Source organism: Toxorhynchites rutilus, chromosome 2 (genome assembly GCF_029784135.1).
Source record: "Toxorhynchites rutilus septentrionalis strain SRP chromosome 2, ASM2978413v1, whole genome shotgun sequence".
Taxonomy (NCBI): domain Eukaryota; kingdom Metazoa; phylum Arthropoda; class Insecta; order Diptera; family Culicidae; genus Toxorhynchites; species Toxorhynchites rutilus.
In genome coordinates this window covers 53,310,984-53,337,136 of record NC_073745.1, presented here as the reverse complement: position 1 = coordinate 53,337,136, position 26,153 = coordinate 53,310,984, and the positions used below count along the sequence as shown (strand labels likewise).

Genomic DNA, 26,153 nt, shown 5'->3' with positions numbered 1-26,153 from the left:
CAGACATTACAATTACAGTTTAGATACAATTTCCTCGTTCTGAATAAACTAATCGGGTATATTTTTATTTAGATTTATTTTTTTCTGCTCCCGCTCAGTACAGTAGTTTCTGTCTCTACATTTTCAACACCGACGAACTTTTGAAATTCGTATTCACTATGCCTTAGTAAGAAAAAGATAAACAGATTATTTCTTGTAACGCTAACCGATGACACAGACTTGTGTATTTTTTTGCCTTATATTAAACACACTACATATGAATGCTAGAATAACTTAAAATAATGAAAACTAAACAAAATTGGCGAAATGAAAAAAAAAGTCTGAAAAAACTGTATAAATACAGATTATTCTGTAGATGTGGTATCTCTGCTCGTAACAGCAACCTTTATCCCATCCAAAACGAAAAAAAACCCAACAATGATTCCTTTAAATGAACATTTCCATTTTGAAATTTCTCACTAAATAATACCACCAACCACTAACCAAAGGCGAATGAACTTTTAAGTGTAAAGCCTCTATGAAATAAACAAAGAAGAATCATGTTCATTCAAAATTTTGAGAGATTTTTTTTCGAAACAATATAATTATTATGGTCGTGGCTGTAACCCCTTTGAGGGTGACACCAGGGGCGGACCACCCTCTCCGCTCTCCCTACACTGCACAGCTGGAAAAGTTTAGAAGGGTTTTAGGAAAATAATTGAATTTTCCGAAAAAAATACAGTAGAACCCTGATTATCCTCGAGCGGTTGTTCCGCGATGCGGATTAACCGCAACAGCGAGTTTCATAGTAAATCTATAGGTATTCCCGAAATTTGTCAGTGAGTGGTAGGTTCATGATCTTTTTTTGATCATGGCTTTTATATTAATTTGCCTCTGGTGTGGCCATTTACACATATAGATGGATAGTTTAATGATTTATTATCCCCATTAAACGAGCCTTGAAACTGATCGACTGATATAATTGACTGCACCGATATAGATGACGGTACCTCTTCTGATAAAATCAAAAAAAGAATGTTTGTTTGAGGTGTTTGAGGATTTTGAAGACTTTGCTTGGATAATACCACTTTTGAAATATAACATTAGAGGATAAGTAAGTTATATTGAGTTGTACGGCTACTGTTAGAAAGTAAAATCAATATAGGATAGGTACGGTAGTATTAGCATGTGTATCAGCATTGGCACCATTCTCATAAGTACAATGGTATCAGTTTTGACACTACTCCATTTATGCTCAACCAAAACTCAAGCATTTTCTATTGCCAACTGTTACGGCTTCTTTGCCCAGTCATGGAAAGCCCCTTCGGCGAAAGCAGTGGACCATTTAGATGGACCACGATAATGAAGGATGATTAGCAGATTAGAAAAGAATAAGAAGATTGTTGTAAGTAGTTTGAACCGCGTATTATTGAATGATCGAATGATTTAAATTATTGTAGGCTAGAAAGAAGCGAATTTAAGTGCATAGAAAAAGGAAGAATTTGTTGGTCAGATAGAACGGATACGAAGTGTGAGTATACAGAGGTTAACTTTTAAGAGGAATGAATAAATAAAACATATATTTACGGTTTTTAGCTGTGTCCAACAACTTTACGTGATCTGCTTAAAAGATCCTGAAAATTTTGCCAACACCAACACCACCACACGTACTCTACTAATTTACGTACCTTCTGGATTATCGAATTCCAGACCTTTTGATGGAGCTTGTGAATTTTCAATATTTTGGTTAGTTTTATCTTCATCTATACGTCTCTTTTTCTTTGAAACACACCTATTGTGCCAAATCACTGCCAAACAAGATTCACAAATTCGCATTGTATCATCCAACGGATGGGTATATCCCAGTAAACGAATTTTCTCTATTACTGTTGATGTTAACCGACGTAGTTTATTACGGTTACACTTGGGGTTATTAATACCAGCACTGCATTTGTAATCCTTGCAAATCCTGGAGATCACGACTTGACTCATTATGCTATACAATGTCACTCTTTCCTTTGTTGAATTCTGATGATTACGTAGAAACAAAATAATTCTATTTCTATTCCGCCACTTTACATTTGCTGCTGGTCGCGGCTGGTAATTTTCAAACAACTGCAGAGCCATCTTATTCATCCTTTAGGTATCTATATAATCCATTTCTCATTATCATATCTACAGTGACTGTTAATAGATACCTACATCTTCAACAACTATTCAATACCTTACCGACCGATCAAGAGATATTTGGCAGATGGGTATTGTTTGAGAGCTGTTGTTGCTCTCTGAATTGAAACATATTGTATTTAACTACAAAAAACAAGCTGAAAACTGTACCTTAGCACCCGAAGGCCACCATAAATCCATTTCTACCTGTTATTGATTTTTCCATAACAGTACACAAAAAAAAAAAAAATTTCCGATTTCATATTTTTTTCTAAAAATTCAATTATTTTCCTAAAACTCTTCCATTTGAGGACTTACCTTTTTCTAGTGAAAAAAAATTATAAAACAATGGGAGAAAAAATTTTGACCCTTTTCATATGTTAGTCTAGATAAATTTTCGGAAAACTAAGTATGCCAAGTTACTTAATTAGGTATGGTCTTCACGCCCAGAAAGTTTCGTCAGGTTCTGAGAGGGTCATGTCAATCCCATAGACGAGTTGGCGCGAAATCCGTCATATGCGACCAAATACATTTTGCTTTGTAATTTTTCAATCAAGTGCAATTAACAGGAGAGCTTCTGAAGAATCGTCTCTAGTTTGTCTTCCGAATTTCCATAGTCAGCCACACCTGCTCTTGATTCATTAACCAACAAAATACATATTTAAGCGACGGTCTATAGGCGAAAAACATCAAAAGAGTTTCGTTTGGTGATCGCGAAAGCCGACACGGTTTGATGACGAGCGTCGAACGAGAATAAAGTGTCTTTCTCAAGGCAGTAAAGAGTCACAAGCGCCCTCCTCAGGGCTAGAAACGAATGAACCGAAAAAGTTTAAAGTTTCTACAATCCAAGAAGAAAAAGAAAAAGCGAAAAACTTTCAGTATGTTTCGAACTGTGAGGGAGCTCAGAATGGCAAAAGAAAACACTTCACCGGCGGACAAGAAGATAACCATTGATAACCATAGTGAAACCGGGTAATCATTACCGGTGGGATCTTGGTCGTATGCGAACGGGAACGGAGGTCTACCTGAGCTTCTGAAGGAGGTGCGGCTCTGAATAGCGTCTGCTCTCCATGTCAGAGTCCACGTGCAAGCATAGGACTCTAAACAAAGCTGAGCACTATTGGTACTCCGGTTGGACCTGCAAGCCATCCGTAAAAATGCGCCCATCGGCGAACTAACGAAAACGGCCTAAGTCTTATCGACCTCGCTGCCTCCGAAAACATGGTCATACGTAGCACCTTCAACGAGCAATTCGACAAAATGTGGGACGATAATGACTGAAGCGGAGACAGTGAATAAATCGCTTTCGGGAAAAAGCGCCGACTGGAAGAGAAAGAGTGTGATAAGATGGAGTTGCTGTATCGTTCTCGAGAATCGCGGAAATTCTTGAAGAAACTAACCGCCTCACAAGGGCTTGTGTCATGAGCCGAAATGTGCAGGAACAAGAACGGAAGCAACTTGACGAACGAACGCGAGGTGATCGAAAGGTAGAGGTAGCACTACGATGAAAACCTGTACAGCGCACAGACGGGAGACCAATGCGGCGTTGATGAGGACTACACCGGTGTAATGAACAACGACGTGGTACCACTTCCTACGATGGGTTAAGGAGGACATTAACCAGCTAAACAACCACAAAGCAGCTGATGAGGATGGCCTCGCAGCGGATCACTTCAGGGGAGGTTCGGGAAAACCTATAGTGTATACACTGTTTGATTGGAACTGGGACACAGAACAGCTACCGAAAAAGTGGAACGATAAGGTAATTTGGTAAAAAGAAGACAAAGTGGATTATTGAAACTACCGTGTATTCACGATCCTGAATGGTGCCTACAAAATGCCTACCGTTTCTCAGGTCCCTGCGCACCACATCTTCGTCGACTTGAAAGCCGTATTCAACGTGGCGCTTATGCGGAGAGCGGACGTCAATATGCGGTGCACGACTTTCAACGAGTCTAGTTGATTTATCTGCTTTGCCGACAACGTGGATAGAATCGGGAGAACACATGCCACGATGTCGACATTTAAACCCGACTGAAACACGAAATGGGGCTAATTGAACTTGGGATCAATGCGTCTAAGACTAAATACATGCTAGCAGGAGGGACTGATTGCAACAGAAATCTTCTTGGTAGTAATGTTGTGATCGACGGCAACGAGCTCGAGGTGATAGAGGAATTTATCTACCTTGACTCGTTGATAACAACTGACAACAATAACAGCCGTGAAATTCGAAGACGCTTAGTCAATAGAAGGCGTGCCTACTATGGACTCCGCGAATCCTTAAGGTTCAACAAACTCCGACCCCGTACGAAGTGTACCATGTACAAATCCCTTGTGGGGATAGATTTTCGCCAACTCTCGATAGCAAACACGATATTTGTTTCTGTGTGCTTCAAGCTACAATAATTCATTTATTTAGAATTCAAATTTAATCTTCATAACGAATAAACTTACAAATTTGGTGTACTATCATTTGAGAAAAAATGGAAAGAATTTTAATTGATGCACTGCTTTTAACGATGATTCGATTATTCGCTTTTTGTCTTTAGAAAGATCTCTGTTTGTTTTGTTTCCGTTCGAACTGGTTTTTATGGATCGAATGCCGAGTGAAGTTGTCGTCGATATGTAACGTTGCATCGCTTCAACGAGGGGTTCTATCGGCACATACCTCCCCCTGTAAATCCTGGTGAAGAACCGATGTATACATTTGCTCACCCGTCACCGGGTTTACACCCATCCATGACGTCAAGAACCGCAAGTTTCACCGCCGGTCTTCTCAGCACTCCGGTCGACGTCTTCACTAACGCCTGTCGAACTCGTCCATCTCTACCGGGTATGATTTCGATTATACGTCCCCTGATCCATTGGTTCCTTGCCACTCCACTGACTGCCAGAACTAGATCACCAACTCGCAGATCTCTCACCTCCTCGAACCATTTACATCGACGAGTAATCACAGGTAAATACTCCTTAATCCACCTGTGCCAAAATCGGTCGGTTATGTACTGTGCCAGCTTCCAGCTACTTCTCAACGTTGCATGTTCAAGAACAGGTTCGGTCGGGAGTATTTTCACACCATTTGAGCTGCCAAGCAAAAAATGATTCGGTGTCAATGATTCTTCATCTGCTGATTCCAGAGGAATGTAAGTTAATGGTCTACAGTTAACCATAGCTTCCGCTTCGTAGAGCACTGTTTCTAAGGTCTCATCATCTGGTCGCCGAGGAGCTTCAATTATCGTTCCAACAGCCAATTTTATTGAACGTACGAGTCTTTCCCATATTCCACCCATGTGGGGCGCAGAAGGTGGAATAAAATTCCATTTAGTTTTTGCGCTAGTAAATGTCAGGGCCAATTCGGTGTTCCGTGTTTCAATTTCTTTCCTTAGCTCCTTGTTCGCTCCTTGGAAACAAGTCCCGTTGTCGGAATAAAATTCAGCTGGCGTACCACGACGTGAAACAAATCTACGGATGGCCATGATGCATGATTCCGTCGATAAGCTGTGGACAATTTCTAGGTGTACTGCCCTTATTGTTAGGCAGGTGAACAGTGCCACCCAACGTTTAGCCAAACTCCTACCGACCTTCACGTGTACAGGTCCAAAGTAGTCGATGCCCACGTTACATACGTTTTGGTTTGGTTTTTTCAAATGGTTTTGACCGTATTTCTGGTAGAGGAGCCATTACAGGAGGTTTTGGCGATACTTTCGTCACTCGACACCAACAGCACCTTCGCGCCACACGACTTATGAGGGCACGAAGCTTGAGAATTTCGAAACGTTGTCTTAGTTCGTTGGTAATAGTTTCCCGGTTGACATGATGGAAGTGGCAGTGGAACCAATCTACAAGGAGAAATGTTATCCTATGTTGATGAGGGAGAATCGTAGGGTACTTAGCTTCGTATGGCACATGTGGTGCAGTGCCCAATCTCCCACGCATTCTGAGAACGCCGTTTTGATCGAGGAAAGGCCATCGTTTGTAAATTCTGCTCGACTTAGCCACCGTGCGGTGCTGGCGATCTGGGGAACCCTGGGTTTCGATCAGTACTGAAATTTCTTCCTGGAAGACGTCGTGTTGAGCTATTTTCCAAAGAAGCTGTTCCGCCTTCTCCAATTCGTCTTGAGTGAGAACTCCGAAAACTTGTTGATCTCCTTTTATTTTCCGTCTCAAGTTTTGAACATAACGGAATACGAATGCTAATGATCTCAGCATCATCGTCCATTTACTGAATCTTGACGGATTTACGATGGAAACGGCTACCCAATGTGGAAGGACGGAACGTATTTCTTCTTGTGTGGTGAAAATTTGTAGTTGATCTGGCCAAAACTTTCCATCTTTTTTCAAGAAACTAGGCCCTTGAAACCAAGAATTATTTGTATTGATGTTGGATCCGTTCTTCCACTTTGTAGCTTCGTCGGCTGGATTAAATTTGGAGGGCACCCATCGCCAATCGTTCACCTCGCTCGACGATAGTATTTCTCCTACGCGTACGGCGACGAACTTGTGATATCGACGATGTTCAGACTGTATCCAAGCTAGAACAGTCTTAGAATCGCTCCACAGAAAGGATTTTGCAATCGGCAGGGTGTGGTATCTTTTGACTGAGTCAAGCAAGCGACTTCCTTCGACTGCGGCCTTTAGTTCCAGTCTAGGAATGGAGAGTGATTTTACAGGAGCTACCTTTGTCTTGGCCGCTACCATCGCTACGTTGATGTGATCGTTAATTTTCAACCGGAAGTACGCAACACACGAATACGCAGACTCGCTGGCGTCTACAAAAACGTGCAACTGGAGGTCATTGAAGTTCATTGGAGAATCAGCCTGGAAGTAACTGCGAGGTATTCGTAGAAGAGGGAGCGTGTTGAAGAGTCCAATCCATTGTTTCCAGCGCGCCAAAAGGCTGTCACCTATCGGATCATCCCAACCGAGTTTACAGGTCCAAGCATCCTGAATAATAATTTTCCCGTGGATCAGAAAGAACGAGATGCAGCCCAATGGGTCAAACAGACTCATTACCACCTTCAACACTTCCCGTTTTGTGGGAATGTATCCATCGACGAAGACATGTTCCAGGTCAGCTCGAGGGGCGAATGTGTATGTAAAAACATCTTCCGATGGAATCCATTTCATTCCGAGTACCGATTCTGTGTAATCACCCCGCATCAATAGCAGTTTTTTTGTGCTTTCTGATGATAGTCCATCGATTCCTCGTAAAACTTCAGTCGAATTTGAAAGAAAATTTCGGATTTCAAATCCGCCTTTCGTGTGTATTAATTTAACTTCATTGACTACCTGAATCGCCTCAGTCATATTCTGGAAGCTATCCAGGTAGTCATCCACGTAGTGGTTTTTCTGGATCGCCTCTGCTGCCCGAGGATATTCATTAGCGAACTCTTGGGCATTGACGTTTTTTATATATTGGGCTGACGCTGGGGAACACGTGGACCCAAACGTTGCAACCTCCATCACGTAGATCTGAGGTGGTTCAGATGAGTTCTCCCTCCACAGGAATCGTTGTGACTGCTGATCATTTTTCTGTATCCTGATTTGGTGAAACATCTCTCGTATGGCTCCACTTATTGCTATTGGATGTTGTCGAAAACGCGTGAGCACAGCGGGCAGAGGCGTTAAGAGATCTGGACCTTTGAGAATCTTGGAGTTGAACGAGACCCCGTTAAATGTTGCGGCAGCATCCCAGATTAGCCTGATTTTGTTGGGTTTTTTCGGGTTAATCACAACTCCCAGAGGGAGGTACCAAACCCGCCTGCTATCGCTGGATGATATTTCCTCATTTGTGGCTTTGTGTGCATAGCCCTTTTTCAAATAATCTCTTATCTGTTGTCGTACTAGAGCCTCAAGTTCAGGATCTTTCTGTAGTTTTCGCTCCAGAGACTGTAAACGGCGCAAAGCCATGCTGTAATTGTCGGGAAACTCTATAACATCGGACTTCCAGAGAAGACCCGTTTCGAAGCGCTGTCCAACACGCTGTGTTGTCGTTTCTAGTAGAATTCTAGCCCGTTTATCATCATCGGACTCGAGCTGCGCTAGCGGAGGGACCACCATGTTATTTTCGATGGTGAAATAGTCACGTAATTGTTCATTCAATAACTGATCGGAGGTAGAGGACGCTACTGTATGAAAGTTGACCGTCATGCGTTGGGCTGGATCAGCTGAGAACCCGCCATAAATGCTCCAACCAAGTTGACACTTCACAGCGATGGGTTCATGAGGACTGCCTTCTCGTAGTTTTCTGGGAACACATAAACCGAGATTATTTAGTCCGATCAATAGTTTTGGCTGCACTGAAGTGTAATCTTTTATTGGCAAGCCACGTAAATGTGGAAAACGCTTAGCCATTTCTTGATATCTCAGCGTTTGTGTCGGGAGTGTAAGGCGGCTGACTGTGCGCACATTTATTAGATCGTGATAGGAGGAACTGTCCTTTACAGATATTTTCAGCTGTACCCGTTGGGAATGATATTCTTCACGGGTTACACTTCCTGTCCATTGTAGAACAAGCGGCTCTTTTGGGCCGGACAAACCCAAACTTTTAGCGGTTGAATGTTTCAGCAACGTTTCTGAAGAACCTTCGTCGATAAAGGCAAATACCATCTGACTTGTTTGCTCTCCGTGTAATACAACAGGAACCATTCGAAAAAGGTAGGACTGACCTACAAATGATGATAGATGACTAGTTGACACACCAATTGAATTGACCGAATGGAGGAGGGTGTGGTGTTTGTGACGACATCCTTCCACTTCGCAACTCTTCCATGAACGGCACGGCCACTTCCCATGACTGTTCAGACAGGTACGACAGAGGTTCTTTTCCTGTACTAGCTTCCATCGATCGTCCGTCGCCAAAGCAATGAAATTTTGACATTCGGCTACTCTATGGCCATCCCGACCACAAGAAGCACACGGTTTGCTTAGCTTATTTCCCCTTGCTACGAAAGTGGGCGATGCCAAGGGAGCCCCGGGTTCTAAGGAATGCGTTTGAATCATTGCTCTAGTTCTCAATGTCATTCTATCATTGTCACACATTTTATAAGGTTTGGGAAGCTCGTATGTTACTAAACTAGCAGCTGTTACTAGACCCGACATGAATTCACCGAAGGATCGCAGTGTAGCTCGTGGAAGTCGAGATCTGTATGCAGCCCAATCTAGTCTCAGTGAACCCGGTAGTTTTTCCACCAGTTCCTGCATGAGTATAGGATTCGTCAGATGATCATCTTGTCGTGCTGCAATCAGGTGATCAACCAGATTTTGGACGGATATTCCGAACTCCATGATCGTCTCCGGTCGGTCGTGCTTAGGCGATGGGACGTGATGAATTTTATCCAATAAGGACCGGATTAGTAGTTCTGGTCTACCGTACAGAATGCGTAGTGTTTGAATCACTTGTGGTACATTAGATGGGATGAGTAATTTGCTTCGTACCGACTCCAGAGCGTGGCCTTCGAGGCATTTTTGAAGACGTATGAGATTTTCTACCTCTGTATATCCGCATGCTTCCGTCGATTGCTCATAGCTTGTAATAAACAGAGGCCAATCTTCGGGACGGCCATTGAATTTTGGCAGATCTTTGTTCAGCACCTGTCGTGCTGCCAATTGATTGGCATTCAGCATTCCTGGGGCAACTAGATGGTTGTACAGATGATCGTGCGGGATCCGATTGTTTTCAGCTGTAGTCTTCACCGGTTGATAGTGTATTGGCATCGGTACGCTAGGTCCTGAATTAACCCATTGCGATGTAATGGGCGCAGGCTCGAGAGCCGCGATTGATGTGGGTGGAAGTAGTACGGGGGGTACCTGCGGCTCAGGGTTAGTTGGTTTAGTCGGCGGAACGGTGGTGCACTGCTGTTGCTCAAGCCATGAGGATACCTTCACGCTTGGATCGACAATCGAACCTGCTTTGCTACTGCACTCGGACATTTGCTTTATGATTTCGTTTTTCTTTTCCATAGACTGACGACGAATCAATTTCTGCTTGTTGTAATAATCTTTCTCTTCTTGCAGTTTCTTCTCCCGCAACCTTTTTTCTTCTTCCAACATTTTCTTTTTATCCTCCAATTGCCGCTCAGCCTCCTGTATTTCTCGTTTCTTCAGCTCATTCTCTGCGTTAAGTTCTTGCTCTTGCAATTGTTGTTGTTCGCCTACGATTTTCAATTCAGTTTCTAGCATAGCTAGTCTTGCTGCAGAACTAACACTAGAACGATCAGTATCTGCTTTAGCAGCTCCCTTCTTCGATGATGCCCTGGAAGTTGTTTTGACGTTCTTAACCGGTAACTTCAATGTCTGCTTCGGTTTCGTGCCAGTCCTATTCATCTTACACTCGCTGCACACGTATGAATATTTTTTTATATTTTCATCAACTCCGGCACATCCGAAATGTTCCCATCTCTGACAAACATCACAAGCGACCATTTGGCCTTCCGCGGAATCAGGCCGATCGCATTTTCTGCAGTTGAATCTATAGGGTGTTGGTTGTTCCTCCATTTTTCTCGTCCTCGTACAAATTTCTTGAAGATTTGTGGGGATAGATTTTCGCCAACTCTCGATAGCAAACACGATATTTGTTTCTGTGTGCTTCAAGCTACAATAATTCATTTATTTAGAATTCAAATTTAATCTTCATAACGAATAAACTTACAAATTTGGTGTACTATCATTTGAGAAAAAATGGAAAGAATTTTAATTGATGCACTGCTTTTAACGATGATTCGATTATTCGCTTTTTGTCTTTAGAAAGATCTCTGTTTGTTTTGTTTCCGTTCGAACTGGTTTTTATGGATCGAATGCCGAGTGAAGTTGTCGTCGATATGTAACGTTGCATCGCTTCAACGAGGGGTTCTATCGGCACATCCCTGATTCGACCGATTGTTCTCTATGGGCACGAAGCATGGACAATGCTCGAAGAGTACTCACAAGCACTTGGTGTTTTCGAACACCGAGAAAATCACCCGTACAGCAGGAATAGCGTATTGAAATTGTTTTGAATGTTCAATGAAAATCCCTTATAGCACCAAACCTCAAATTCGCTTTTCCCGAAATCATAAAAATGTCACATGGTTCGGTCTGACTTAACACCGACCATTTGAAGTTCGAATCACCGGACTTTCGAGCATCATCCAGTGTGTTCTTTGTGTAATTTATGAAGTGTACAGTCTACCCAAGCTCGAGTGTCTACAATATTTTGATCTATCCATGTATTGGATCAATATTATATTTTACGGTTCATTATCGTTCCACTGCAACTGCACCAACTTTTTACGATTGTCGCGAAGCAAACCACCCGAACCTTTCCAATCCTAGCAGCATCGAGAAGATAGGAAAATTACCGCGCACCTACCAACAGAGCTAAGAATGAATACTCCCCCAATTGTAGTATGTAAATTATTCGTCATTATTCCTTGCGGCGGTGCTCTCGACCGGCCGATGTCAAAACAAATTTAAATCTTTCATCCCACTTTTGATTGCGTTAACTAATACAAACGAGCGTGTGTCTGCCCGGATGGATTCATTTTTGCATGCATCCAACCAACGCTAGCGCAGTTCAAATTCAAGTTCATCCCAGTATAGGAGACGAATCCGAAAGAAAATGTACCGCAGAATTTGGCTGTTGTGAGTAGAAATCATCCCTGGTTGTAAAGGTTATATCTACGCTAACTTGTTCCCGTCTTCTCGCTAAAGATATTGCGTTCTGTTCCTATCTAACGGACTTCTACGTACAACACATGGCAGAAACATTACCTGTTGGGAGCTGCCGTGCAAACAGAATCGATATCACTTCGATTGCTGCATTAGACAGCTGGAGATCGACGATGGAACCACCATCGAGTCCGCTAACTTCGCCAAGCAGCAGTACCTTCTGCTGGAGGATAGTAACATCTTCACCGTGTCGCCGCAGCTCTTCCAGCTGATGACCGACGTGAAGATGTTGGAGATAACCGGCGGTTTTGTTCCGTGGGTGTATTTGAGGCCCTCGATAACGGTACTGAACATTAGCGATAGCCAAACGAAGCAGTTGGTCATCGATCCCAACGAGCGGAAGTATCGCTTGATTTGGCTCGAAGTGCGAAATGTCACCATGAAGGAGATTCCCCCCAATTTGAACCAGCTAAGAGATTTGGAACACATCGGCTTGGTGAGTGCTGGGTTGGAGTACCTCCTGATGGACCAATTCGATGGACTGAACAAGCTGGAGGAACTGAATCTTTCAAACAATAACATTGCCCAAATTTATGTCAATTTCCCGATGAGACTGCCGGCGCTGCGGACGCTTCAGTTGGGCAACAATGAGTTGACTTCCATCAACCTAAGCTACTGGCACATGCCAGAGCTAAACTCGTTCGATTTATCCTCGAATCGGTTGCGATACATTGCAAACTACAACAGCTATCAGTTCGAGAAGCTTTGTGCGATTAAAGCGCAAGGAAATCGGTGGAACTGCAAGTGGTTAGGGGAGTTTCTGCACGCGTGTTTCAACTTCGAAGGGTACGGAATAAGTGAGCGACAGGGCGAATGCGATGAAGAGCTCGAGTGGAAGCGAAATTGTTGTTATGGTAATGAGACGGCGCTCATCTATCAGGAGTATTTGAAGGAAACTCAGATGAATTAAGTTTGCTCTCGTGAAAACCGTGATTATATACGTATATATACAAAATAGTTGGCGAAATGTTTCGGCTCTTAAAATTTGAAAGTGTTCATTTTGATTTGAAGCGAATTTTAGTGAGATAATTTAAAAAATATTATTACGTGGTGACAGAGAAACTGCAAACCGAAATGCCGAAACACCATGAAGAACGTATCTGTTTCCTAGATCATCAACAACTTTAACTACTTCCGGCATTCTTGCAACATATTCTGCCCAGCGTATTCTTTCAGCTTCGATCACTTCATGGATTCTAGGTTTGCCCGTTGAATTACGTGGGCTTATTGTACATCCTTCGCCCCCGTACGTTGTCCTCCTGCACCCAGTCTAAGATAGTTATCAACACACGTCGTTCAAAAACTTCGAGCGATCACAGGAACTCCTCGAACATTGTCCACACCTCGTCCCGTGGAAAACAACCGGTCGCACGTTTGCAATGTCTGTTTGATCTCAAGTGTTTGAAGAAATCGTAGTAGACACATCTCCCATTGTTAATGCATCTCCGGATCTCGCGGCTGGTATAAATTGATCCACTACCTAGAACTCATCATAATCGGGCCATGCCATGCTCGGGTCAGAAAATCAGCATGTATTTGGTTTAAGCCGCATTGATTCTCAGTCCAACTTTCTCTGCTTCGTGCTTATGTCTGGTGTAATAATGTTCAACGAAGCAGAAGAATTAAGTGAATCTATTGAAAATCGTACCACGCATGTGAAACACCGTTCGTCTCATAATACCCTCTAGCTCAATGTTGAATAGTAGGCAAGAGAGACCATTCCCTTAGCGAAGCCCCCTGCGGGACTCGAATGAATCAGATAATCCACTAGATATTCACACACAACACTGTATTCTAACAACCGAAGCCTTAATCAGTCTTGTCACCGTTCCGGAGAAGCAGTTTTCGTCCATGATTCTCCATAGCTCTTTTCGTATTATTGTATCATATGCGGCCTCAAAGTCGATGAATAGATGGTGCGTAGGCATTTTTGTAGGATCTGCCGCAAGCTGAAGATTTAGTCAGAAGTAGAAAACCTCTCACGAATCTGTTTTTATGTGACGATAGACGTCGGAAGATGATCTGGGAAAGCACTTTGCAGGCGGCATTCGAGACGGTGATTGCACGAAAGTTTCCACAGTGTAGTTTGTCGCCATTCTTGACGATAGGGCAAATAACCCAAGTTCTCCACTCCTCCGATAGTTGTTATGTTTTCCAAATTCTGACAACCAATCGTTAACCAACTTTTCCGGGCCCATCTTGATAAGTTATGTTCCAATGCCATCTTTCCCAGTTGATTTGTTGTTCTTAATCTGTTTTATGACATTCTTAACCTCATCTATCGTTGTGAGTGGTACACCTGCATTATTTACTGCACCAGCGTAATCGTTTCCATCGTTATATTGATCCTCTGCCTGTATGCCATCCAGGTGTTCATCGAAGTGCTGCCTCCACCTATCGGTCACTTCACAATCGTTCGTCAGGATACTCCCATCCTTACTCCGACACATTTCTGCTCGTGGTACGAAGCCTTTTCGGGATGCATCGAGATTTCGGTAGAACTCACGCGTCTCATGAGAGCGGGGCAGTTGTTCGAGTTCTTCACACTCCTCCTCTTCCTGGCGGCGCTTCTTCTCCCCGAAAGGTTGGGTCGTCGCTTCTGTTTATATTATTCCACGTTTTGACAGCATGTAGCATTAGCCCCTTCACAGCGTTCTTCTCGTGCATCACCTATTGGCACTTATAATTAACACTTTGCTCCGCTACGCTGTTGATGGCTGTTTAAATATCCCTACAGCCCTCGAGAGGAGTTTCGCTAAGTTCGTCCTCATCCGAAAGCGCAGTTTTGAATAATTGCGCGTAGTTTTCGGCGACATTCGCTCGCTTCAATTGCGAAAGATCATATCATATCGGCTATGTTATTTACTACAGGAAGATTTGAGCGCATCTTAACCGTTATTAGATTGTGATCCGATTCGATGATAGCGCTCCGATAGGTTCTGACGTCCGTTACGTCCTAGAGGTCCGACCGTCTATCATAACATGGTTGATTTTGGGATTCTGTTTGTTTTGATGTCCTCCAAGAGTATCGATGGAGAAATTCGCGCTGAAATAGGTGCTGAGTAGGACCATATTCTTGGAGGTGGCGAAACCGATTATTCTTAGGTCCTTTTCAATAGTCAACTGGTGTGCGCTGCACATAGCAATTACCGGTTGCACGCCTCCTCTTTACCAATCTGAGCATTAAAATCTTCGTTGATGAACTGGATGTCATGGTTCGAGCACCAGCAATATTCGCGTTCTAACTGCATGTAGAATTCGTCTTTGTCAACATCGAGACTTGCAAGTTGACCACTTTAATGATGCTGATGTTGAACAATCGCCTATTAGTCCTCAATCTGCACATTCGTGAGATGAGGAGCCACCAACCAATCACACACAATTTTTTTCTTTCTTTATTAAAGAGATTTTCAGCCGAAGGCTAGTTCATCTCTGTATGAGAGAGTGAGAGAGTCCTGAGGGGACTCTCCCAAATAATGGGTGGTTTTACCCCTTATTATGTTACACCCTAAACATGGAGCCTTGAGGGAGCTAAACCTATGAATTGGGGATAAAAAAATCTTCTATATAGGTTTCTTCAAAATCTTCTATATAGCTATATTTGCTTAGCTTTGGTTTCCGTTCTCGTTGTCCTAGTCCATGCCTGGTTTTTGCCTTGTAGATCCGTTGTTACTCTTTCTTTTGCGGTGTCCTTTTCATTGTTCGCGTCGACGTGTTTATCCATTCAACATTGTTTCCGTCCTCGTTGTCCTAGTTCATGTCTCGTCTTCAGTTTATTGATCCGTGGTTGCCTTTTCCTTTATTGTGTCTACAAGTGGCATTACAGCTGCCTCTATCCTCCCATTTAGAGATTGTCGCTTTAATCTTGCGTAGAAAGAATTCCCGAGTTCCACGTCGACCAGCGTCGTACCATTCTCGAGCCCATCTCTGCTCTGTTTTCTATCGTTTCCATCGGCTTCGTTCAGCAGAAAAATTTGAACCTCAAATGTCGTTCCTACGTAAGGCGGCGCATTAATAGTAGTGATCGCTTCATACATAGCTGGCTGTGTTTGCCCAGTCACTCTTGAAGATGCAGAAAAGTATTTGAATGGAAGCGGATTCAGATGAAAGGTTTGAACCCGGTAGGCATTACTGCTTATTTCGTAGTGTTGTGTGTTTGCGTGCGGGTTGTGGAGTGTAATCGAGTGTAGCTACCAGATTACATGCTTCACAGAGGAGAAGTTTCACCCAAACAGAAAAGAAGGATATTCGGGATAATATAGAAATAAAATACCTTCGATAACTCCATGCTACAAATGTAAAATAAAAAAAAAATTATGATTTCGCCTACCTGTCATATGAACAGTTTTCTTCCAGGATTTCTTTCAGAAAGCGCAAAGATTGTTCTGTTCCTTTCTAAATAGCGTGAAATTTATTTAAATATAATTAAAATTAATACTTCATATGTTCCTTCCATAGCATTTTCGTTTTCAAGCGGGGAAAATATAAACAAAAGTAGTCTTGTTTCAAAATGAGACAATAAAACAAAAACAAAAAATCAATTTCAAATGAAACTCTACCGAGAAATGATACCTTAAATTTGGTTAGCGTTATTATAACAACGATGTTATTCATGTGCCCTTTGACGAACAAAATTTCTAGTAAAGTATTCTTAAAAATTGTTTTGTACTGCCCTATCAGTTTGGACGCCTAACGATGTTTTTTTTTATTTCAACGGAAAATTTACGTCCACAATCCTTCCCAAACAAAGTTTGCTTGTTCTGCGGTGCGCTCGATTAAAATCAGTTCTTATTTGCAATATCCAAATGTTGTACTGGTAGAAAAACATATCAATATATACATACAAACCACGTTCATACTAGAGTACTCCGACAAAGGAGAAAATAAGTGTACTAACCGGCGTGACCCGACCAAAACGGAACACCTACCTGCTTACAAATACTTCGATTATTATATGGAAATGATCCTGTAGTGATAGTAGCAGTTGAAAGTAGATCGACAAAGCTTCAGTACTTAGGCATTTGCGAGTATCGTGGCGGAGTCCGCCACACGGCGCTCGAGTTTCGCTTCAGCTTGCGGGAATCGATAGCGGGGAAAATCTCGCGCAGATCCGGTGTCATTGGTGACACCGAGAAGAACTGATCGATGGCCTTCAGTTTGATTTCGCTCTGTATCCGGATGGCCGAGAGACGTTCTCCCTCTGAAGACAACGGAAAAAATAAGAGAAAAATTATTGTTGCGATCCTCTTGTAAATGCGGAAAAGCGGTTCAAACTCACTTGAGCACCACGAGGGCAGTGGAGGGCGCTTATTGTTCTTATTGTTGGTGCTTTCATCGTCAGTCGAATCGTCCGTTTGGATCATGTCGAAGTTGAATAGGGCTTTTTCCGCAGCTGACTGTTTGTTTTTCTTCATTTGAAGTTGAAGCTGAAGCTGTTGTTGTTGCTGGGCTTGATGTTGGAGCTTCTGCTGTGTTTGCATCTTCTGTTGATACATTTGTTTATGAAGTTTGATCTCGTAGCTCTCCTTCGCCTGGTTCATCTTGATCAGTTCGGCTTGTTCCCGCTCCGCTCTGTAACAAAAAGATTATCACTATAAATAAAAACGCTAAAAAAACCGCGGTCGTTGTAAACGGTCGTAAATGGTCGTTGGGAGTTTTATAGTAGAGAGTAGAGTGTAGTGTTTAAAGAGTACATACTAGAGACTAGAGAGTAGAAATTAGAGATTAGAGAGTAAATAGTAGAAAATGGAAAGTGAAGAGAAAAGAACAGAGAGCAGAGAATAGAGAAGAGAATAAAGAGAGGAGAGAATAGAGAGAGAATAAAAAGGAGTAGAGAAAAGAGAGAGGGAAGAATAGAAAGTGGAGAGAATAGAGAGATGAGAAAATAGAGAGATGAGAAAATAGAGAGATGAGAGAATAGAGAGAGGAGAAAATAGAGAGAGGAGAAAATAGAGAAATGAGAGAATAGAGAGAGGAGAGAATAGAAGATGGAGAGAAAGAGAAAGGAGAGAATAGAGAGACGAGACGATAGCGAGAGACGAGAATAGAGAGAGAAGAGAATAGAGAGAATAGAGAAATGAGAGAATAGAGAGTGGAGAAAATAGAGAGAGAAGAGAATATAGAGAGTAGAGAAAAGAGAGAGAAGAGAATAGAGATTGTAGAGAAAAGAGAGATGAGAGAATAGAGAGAGGAAAGAATAGAAAGAGGAGAGAATAGAGTGGAGAAAATAGAGAGAGGAGAAAATAGAGAGAGGAGAGAATAGAAAGTGGAGAGAATAGAAAGTGGAGAGAATAGAGGGATGAGAAAATAGCGAGAGACGAGAATAGAGAGAGTAGAGAAAAGAGAGAGGGAAGAATAGAGAGAGAAGAGAATGGAGAGTAGAGATAACAGAGAGAGGAGAGAAAAGAGAGAGGAGAGAAAGAGAGAGGAGAGAAAAGAGAGAGGGAAGAATAGAGAGAGAAAAGAGAGAGAAGAGAATAGAGATAGTAGAGAAAAGAGAGAGAAAAAAAAAGAGAGAGAAGAGATGAGAGAATAGAGAGGAAAAAATAGAGAGATGAGAGAATAGAGAGGAAAAAATAGAGAGATGAGAGAATAGAGAGGAAAAAATAGAGAGATGAGAGAATAGAGAGGAAAAAATAGAGAGATGAGAGAATAGCGAGAGACGAGAATAGAGACAGTAGAGAAAAAAGAGAGGGAAGAATAGAGAGAGGAGAGAATAGAGAGAATAAAAAGAGAATAGAGATATGAGAGATGAGATAATAGAGAGATGAGAGAATAGAGAGAGGAGAGAATAGAGAGTAGAGGGATTAGAAAGAGAATAGAGGGATAAGAGAATAGAGAGAGAAGAGAACAGATTGAGGAGAGAATAGAGAGGAGAGAAAAAAGAGAGGAGAGAATAAAGAGAAAAGAGAATAGAGATAGGAAAGAATAGAGAGAGGAGAGAATAGACAGAGAAGAAAATAGACAGAGGAGAGAATAGACAGAGAAAAGAATAGACAGAGAAGAGAATAGAGAGAATAGAATAGAGTAGAGAGTGGAGTGAATAGAGAGAGAGAAGAGAATAAAGAGAGGAAAGAATAGAGAGAGAGGAGGAAAAAAAGGAAAGAACAGAGGGGAAAGAACAGAGGGGAGAGAAAAGAGAGAGAAGAAAATAGAGAGAGGAGAGATTATAGAGAGGAGCGAACAGAGTAGAGAGTAGAGAATAGAGAACGGAGAGTAGAGAGTAGAGAATAGAGTTAAGAGCAGGACCCGAAATCTTCGAAGGTGAAAAATGAGGACCGACTCTACTCTCAGTAGCTTCGCTTCGACTAGAACTGCTCCGACAGTCGCCGCCAACAAAAAGTGACTTGACTAGAAAATGGATTAACTAGCGTTGACTAGCGAGGATGGCTGGTGAACTAGTCCAGTCAGTGGTTATTATAACTGACTCGACTAATGAATACAAATCTGCCTCTTCATTCAACTTACTTCAATCCACACTTCCATTTCCCCTGACACTAATGTTATACCCGCGTACGCAATCTTATTTTTACGTCCATATAAAGAGCTATAATGCTATAAGGGTCCTCGCGTTAGTATTAGTCAGTATTAGGCGTGCAAAATAGCGCACACACACTGCACGTTATTTTATACGTGTAAGTAATTTTCGTGTACGATACAAAAGAATCTAGCTCACCTGTAGCGTATGTCAAACCACGTTGAGTTCAAACATCGATGCATGCACATGTACATGGGAGAGAGAAAGAGAGGAACGAATTCGTTTTGGAGGAAGTCCCTTCAAAATGCAATGAGGGCCATTTGACTGGGAAGAATAAAATGACATACAGGCAAACCTGTTTTTGTGCGGTTGCTTTTTGTGCGATTTCTCATTTGTGTGACTGTTTAGGTGCAATTTTATGATTTGTGCGATTGATTTGTGTGATTCAAGAGCCGATGTTATAATAAAATCGCACAAAAAGAGTCGCACAAACGAGAAATGACGCAAACAGGGACCGCACAAAAACAGGTTTGCCTGTAGTCGAGTCGGTAGAGGGAGATAGCGACTAAACGACTGACTGTTCAGTCGTTTTGGCCGAAAAACTGCGCGAAGAAGCCAAAAGTCATTACTAACTGACTATGGATATAGAGAGATGATGAGATGTATTTGTAGAGTAGAGAGTTGAGAAAAGAGGGAAATATTTGTAGAGTAGAGAGTTAAGAAAAGAGAGAAGTATTTGTAGAGTAGAGAGTAGAAATTGAAGAGTTGACAGTTAAAAGTTGAAAGAGCAACAATTGAACGCAGAGAAGGAGTAGAACAAAAGAGACATAAAGACATTTGGATTTGAAAAGAACATTGAAGATAATAAAAGAAAAAAGTTGCGAAAGTCTGTTCGAATGCAAAAGCAAAGCTATTCCATTGACTTTGCGGGAAACTTATGAAAACATGGTACTGGGCCGTTCAACATAGAAAAACACAAAGTTTTACAACTAATCCACTCACCTCTGCTGCTGCTCCAGCTTTAGTAGCTCGGCCCTTTGTTCGGCCAGCATTCGTTGATTCAACTCCTCTAGATGCCGCCGCTTCTCGAATTCCTCCATTTTCTTCGCCTTCTTCACCTGCTCGGCTCGCAGTTTCTCCTCCTTCTCCTGTACCAGTTTGCGGTGCTTTTCCTCCTTCTCCCGCAGCAGTCGTTCGGCGTTTTCACGCTTTTCCTTCTCCATTTGCTCGCGCTGCTGTTGGGCCAGTCTTTGCTTTTCCTCGCGCTTCTTTTTTTTCTCGTCCATGGCCAGCGATGAACTGGACGAAGCTGCTGATAGTGTCCCCAACCGCTCCATACTGGGTTCCCGAGACAAACTCTGGGATTTGGTTAGCGTTGCCGACGCCAGTGCTGGTTTCTTCTGCAAATGGGCTAGCTTGGAGGCCGAAGATGATATGCCCTTGCTTGGGGGAAGCGTACTTTGTGTGGTTGGAGTATTCTGACCGGTTGACTTGAATGTTGAGGGAAACCTTTGGGATGCCAACGGTGTGGTGGAAGTTTTGGGAGGCAACCGAGCCGTCTGCGATGGGGTCGTATTTTTGTTTGTTCCTCCTCGCATCTGGGCCGGAGAACCCACGGCAGCCTTCTCAAATGCTTCGATACGAGTCTTGATGGGACTCTGTAGACTAAACAACTCATTTTTTTTCTTGCTGCTTGTTTTTGTAGCTACCGAAGGTTTCTTAGACACCGGTGGCTTCTTGGCTGCAGGAACGTGTGGCTTCTCAGGGCTCTCCTCAATGTGCGAATTATCCTCAGTCATGATGCTCAGGTCACGCTGGTCTTGTGCGGTTTTCTTGCTTTCCATTACAAATGTATTGTTCTCTACCCCCGGCAATTGGCGAACATCAAATGTAGCGTTGGCTCCATTTTCGGGAGACTTCACGCTAAATGTTCCGTTTGCCATACCAGTAGGAGAGGGAACAACGAATGTTCCGTTTGATGCCTGGACGGAGAAAGTCCCGTTTTTATCCATTGCAAACGTTTGGTTTCTCTCGTTCTCCTGAGCGACAGGTATTTTATTAAGCACTACATTTAACGGCCTCATGATTGCGTCGCCTTCAATAGCGTCTTCGTAAACTGATTTTTCAGACTGAGTAGGACTACTTGAAGAAGGTTTACCTCCCACATTCGACCTGTTTGTGTTCTCCATCTCACCCGTCGATAGTTTTTCTGTTTTTACACGGATTTTTCCCACCTCTACCTTAGACTCCTTCCGAATGCGGCTAGAGCTTCTTGTAGATGAGTTCGATATGGTCGATTCAGCGGACGACACCGCAGAACTCGAGTATTCGTCCAAATCTTTTTCGCGTTTGATTGAAATTACGTTCGAAGTCTTGGCTTTAGATTTCTCCGTTTTTTTTGGGCGTCCTTTTGTTTTTGGAGCAGGTACCGACGGTGGAGGCATAGAGGGAGGTGGCATTTTCCCGGCATCTTCATCGTCGGACAGAACTTCAACCTTCGGAATTGGCTGTGGTACGACTACAATTGACATTTCTCTCGATGGAGGATACACTGGTTCTTTCTCCTTTTCGTTTGTGCTACCAAATCCTTCATCGTTCGATTTACTTCTATCGGCTTTCTTTTGTTTTTCCAGTGGCTCTATTCCATTCAAAGCATTGGCATCATTTTCCACGTCCATTTCCATGGGTTCATCCTCTTCTTTTCGTGCCTCCGAAATACGCTCCTGCTTAATCACAATACTCGGTTGTCGTAACTTTCCTTTCACTGATTTTTCCTTCAAATTTTGACAAGCCTTGGTCCGGGCTGATCGTGCAGGTCGAGCAGAACTGGACCTTTTTTCTTTCGCCTCCTTTGTTTTTTCTACAACCGGAAGTGGCACTGAAGCACAACTGGCATTCGCAGCCGGTAATTGTTGATCATGCACACTGTTTTTCATGTGACTGGCTCGACCAATGAGAGAGCTACTGCCAGATGTCGTCGAAGACTCGTGCTCTTGATCCTGATCATTGTCGTTAATTGAGTCCAATCGCTTCGGGCGCTTCTTGCTTTGTACAGGCGTTCCGGTAGTAATCGATTGGAGAACATGATCGTTCAGTTTTTGAGTAGATTTCTACAAAACGAAATAAAAACAAAAAGAATTACAAACTCATGTTATGTTTACATCTCCAGATAAGAAAACAAGATTGAACATGCTCTAAAGTGAACACTGAAAAATAGTTTCACCCTCCCTTAGGGGAAAAATACAACGCTAAGATTTCGTCCCGTATTCCTATAAGAATACATCCTTGATGGGCAGATGTTTCAACACTGTTCCAGGGCGTAACACCCTTCCCGTACCGCAAAACGAAAATGCTTACCCGAAACTCTTCCTCCAATTTCGTTTCAGACGCAATCGTTTGCAGAATCAGTTCGTCAAATTTGCACATCAGATCGTCCATATCGCGGCCTCGAATGTTTTCCGGCAGGGAAGGAGCGTTAAATCATAACAGTAGCGCGCACGCACACAAACGACCTCTTCTCAGCTCAAATTGCACTTTTTAAAACTAAAAATGATAATCACAGCAAATGCAATTTTTTTCCCTTTCAAACTATACACAAACGTGAGACTGGAGCACAAATCAACAGTACAAAAGAGCAAAACTTCTGGGCAGCTTGCAGGATTCAAGCAAAAATTATTCCCAACGGCGAAAAAGACAGAAAAGCAATGATGAACGATCAAATGGGCGCTGAACTGGAATTCGACCGAACACGGTCGATTTGAATTTTTCACCCAGTACTAAAAAGTTCGCGCATATCAACATGGCGTTCAACTCGGAAATATTTCAAGGGATGTATACTTCATCTGCGTCAAGTGTTGCATTTCGATACAAAGATTTTGTTACTAAATTTATTCTAATAATCTTATAGAACAATCTTCTCAAAAAGAAATGATCGCAAACAATCGTCCGAAAGTTGTCTCATTTAGGTCATGTAACTGTTTCCGATACTCACGAACAAACATATCTCGTTGATATGTGCCTCGACAATTATATTTATTCTGGAATGCGATCAAACCAAGAATTTATGCGAACAGAAAGCAATTTTGCATTTGACGTGGAATCAAACATATCCCGCAATCTGTTCAACTTAAAATTATTTGGACTTTTATTTTCATCAACGCAAGTATGCCACATTAGCGCTCCTCGGATGGATTTAAGTCGAGCGGATTGCAGAATCCAAAATTTAAGCTTGATTGGACTGACAAATTCGAATGAATTTAAAACCAAAATGAATTCCAGAATAAGCGTGAATATAACATTATTTTTTTCTGAAATATTCTATAAAATAAAATTATTTTAGGCATTCAATAACTGGATATTTTCTTGTCGTGTACCAACTGGGCCCCTCTCTTGAGTTTATTCTTCGATCCAAATCATTTATGCTTTTTTCATATTTCACCGTTTAACATCTCTTACATATGAAGTTTTGCTCATACTGTTGCAAATCCCTGCTGCTACACATTTTTTAATGGAATCCTCATTATTTTTCTTATTGTGGCTTCATTCATGGAACATCATGGAAACAAATAAAAACATTCGGTACTCTTTCACTCTCTTTCTCTATTACGTAAACATTCCAATATTTAATTTTTTTTCGAAAGATACAACTTCCTTTACTTTTCATTTTTTGTCGGTTATGGCATTTTGGGAGCTTGAAAAATTTTCATTAATTCAACATAAAGCTACCGAAAAAAGCAATAAAATTGATAACTTGCTAGTTCTAAAACACAAACTCGCACTCGTGCTCAAAAATGTGAATTAGTATGAGAATACATACCATGAGTTCATAATGTAGAAGTTTATTTTCAAATATTTTTGGCAACCCTTTAGAATTGACCAATCAGCCGCTGGTCCGAAATCGACCCCCTATTGTCTGGTCTTGTCTTAGAGAAATTCTACATCTCTCCTTCATGTCACTACTCTTTCTGCCTACCTGTTCTGTTTAGTAGACACTGCGAATCTTAATGTGCTCATACACTGTTTGGCCGAGGGTAAATGTTTGACACTTTTTGACAGATAAAATTTGATCGAATGATGGTACTGATCATATATATTTAACACAAACTAAAACACGCAAATATTCAGTTCTTGTATGTGTGTGTATTTGCTTAAACTTTTTTTGGACATGTCCCTCAAACTGACCTGATTATTTGGCACTAATGATAATGAAAAAATGACATCCAATGTAGTTTCTGTACCAAATTCAACCAACCTTTGTCTGTCAGGGTGTGTAGGGTTTTTGACCTCCGGTCAAGCAGTGTACGATCACCTTTAAACACTTTTTCCTAGCTGCATCGCTCTTTCTTCTTTTAATTATTGTTTTTCTCTTTGTTTTATTCAGGAGGATGATTTATGTCATATTTGGATCGATTCTCGCGTTCATTCTTGTGATTTCGAATACACATGATATTTTCTTTGAATTCCGAATTACAGTGGATTATGTAGTGTTTTTTTTTTGAGGATGTTTGGTGGTGGTTTACTTTGTTTCGTTTCAGGCATGGAAAAAGAACACAATTTTAGTGTTTTAGGAGAGCACAAAGATATTTTGTAGAAGAAAAGTAAAATTCTTTAATTCTTAATTTCTTTAGTTCTTTAATTCTCAAATTTTGAATTCCTCAATTCTTTAGTTTTTTAATATTTTAATTATTTAATTCCTTAATTCTTTAACTCGTTAATTCTTTACCTTATATTTTTTTTCTAATTCTTCAATTTCTTCCTCCGTAGGATATATAGATTTCCCAAAGATAACTCTCCGTCGTCGCGATTGGATTTCGATCAAAAGTTAATGCGATAAATTATTGACTATTGCCTCTCACCATAAACAACTATCCCTTTCAGGATAACCGCTAGGGAACCACACTATAGAGACCATCTTTCTGGTCTTCGGCCGGCGAATGATACACTAATATTACTTCCTTTTCCCTGTAAGGACGTGTCCGGCATCGTTATTGATCATTTAAAGTTCGAACCGCCGAAATTTGCACAATGAGAATGGTGTGCTACTCCCAAGCGTCATTCAGTATGTTCTTTGTGCAATTTCGTACAATTTTCGTATTTTATCCAACGTTCAAACGTTCAATCATTGAATATAAGATTTTTCGTTCCGAAATTCCAAATTTAAACTAAAATCGAGGAATAACAGTCACGATTGGTTTTTCAGAGTTATGATTGACTACTGGTGGTAAAAAAAAGTGATGAATATCGATTCCTTAAAAAAAATCGCGGAAAAACAATGTTACGGTCTTCGGCTTTGTGTTCTGTCGAGTGCACGTAAATGTTACATTGGATCTTTTCAAAAGTAATGCAAGATATTTTCTCCAATGCGCCTAGAAGTATATCCTAAGGCGTTTCGTCACTAAGTTGGTTAGGGGAGCAGTATATGAAAACAGTACGGACGAAAGCAGAAGGGGAATTATTTCCTTGAAGCGTGAAAGAGACAGACTAATCACGAGCGAGCTTGGGCATAAGCGTATTGTGTTTTGTTTACAAACAAAACACAGTAGACTACCAAGATGGCAGAAGAGTGGATTTAGCAAGTTGGCCCACCTTAGGTATACTTCTAGGCGCCTTGATTTTCTCGACAACAGCGTCGATGAAATATTTCATCACATACCCACTGTCAAAGCAACGATTGCATCTCTAGATGTATCGTACCGCTGACAACAAATTTCATCGTCGACTGGTTTCAAATCGGCTTCGAGAGCTGTGTCAAAATTACGCGAACCAACCTCTCGTTCTTTCTCGCTCGTACTCATATGTTTCCATCGATTTGAAACAATGT

The 26,153-nt window shown here is 41.8% G+C and overlaps 3 protein-coding genes across 3 annotated transcripts; 1 reads left to right on the top strand and 2 right to left on the bottom strand.

Moving 5' to 3' along the window:
• Window positions 1-5,791: 5,791 nt before the first annotated feature.
• LOC129765753 (uncharacterized) lies at window positions 5,792-11,451 on the bottom strand. The gene is made up of 3 exons (XM_055766177.1): window positions 10,799-11,451; window positions 6,038-10,741; window positions 5,792-5,987 (listed from the first exon to the last, which is right to left on the bottom strand). The coding sequence occupies exons 2-3, from the start codon at window positions 10,642-10,644 to the stop codon at window positions 5,792-5,794; spliced, it is 4,803 nt and encodes a 1,600-aa protein (XP_055622152.1). The 5' UTR covers window positions 10,645-10,741; window positions 10,799-11,451.
• Window positions 11,452-11,633: 182 nt separating this feature from the next.
• LOC129765394 (leucine-rich repeat transmembrane neuronal protein 1-like) lies at window positions 11,634-18,375 on the top strand. Its single transcript, XM_055765675.1, has 2 exons — window positions 11,634-11,769; window positions 11,839-18,375. Exons 1-2 carry the CDS (start codon window positions 11,747-11,749, stop codon window positions 12,764-12,766), a joined length of 951 nt encoding a protein of 316 aa, XP_055621650.1. The 5' UTR covers window positions 11,634-11,746; the 3' UTR covers window positions 12,767-18,375.
• LOC129765389 (inner centromere protein) lies at window positions 16,251-23,057 on the bottom strand. The gene is made up of 4 exons (XM_055765661.1): window positions 22,691-23,057; window positions 20,336-22,443; window positions 17,135-17,427; window positions 16,251-17,056 (listed from the first exon to the last, which is right to left on the bottom strand). The coding sequence occupies exons 1-4, from the start codon at window positions 22,769-22,771 to the stop codon at window positions 16,863-16,865; spliced, it is 2,676 nt and encodes an 891-aa protein (XP_055621636.1). The 5' UTR covers window positions 22,772-23,057; the 3' UTR covers window positions 16,251-16,862.
• Window positions 23,058-26,153: the final 3,096 nt, after the last annotated feature.

What these genes read in the sequence shown, in the direction of transcription:
- LOC129765753 (XM_055766177.1), bottom strand. Translation starts at nt 10,644, where the DNA reads ATGGAGGAACAACCAACACCCTATAGATTCAACTGCAGAAAATGCGAT. An exon ending in CATGTGCCATACGAAGCTAA is followed by an intron (nt 5,988 to 6,037) that starts GTACCCTACGAT and finishes TTCTCCTTGTAG; the next exon opens with ATTGGTTCCACTGCCACTTC.
- LOC129765394 (XM_055765675.1), top strand. Translation starts at nt 11,747, where the DNA reads ATGTACCGCAGAATTTGGCTGTT. An exon ending in TACCGCAGAATTTGGCTGTT is followed by an intron (nt 11,770 to 11,838) that starts GTGAGTAGAAAT and finishes TTCTCGCTAAAG; the next exon opens with ATATTGCGTTCTGTTCCTAT.
- LOC129765389 (XM_055765661.1), bottom strand. Translation starts at nt 22,771, where the DNA reads ATGGACGATCTGATGTGCAAATTTGACGAACTGATTCTGCAAACGATT. An exon ending in AATTGGAGGAAGAGTTTCGG is followed by an intron (nt 22,444 to 22,690) that starts GTAAGCATTTTC and finishes TTCGTTTTGTAG; the next exon opens with AAATCTACTCAAAAACTGAA. An exon ending in ACTGCCCTCGTGGTGCTCAA is followed by an intron (nt 17,057 to 17,134) that starts GTGAGTTTGAAC and finishes CGTTGTCTTCAG; the next exon opens with AGGGAGAACGTCTCTCGGCC.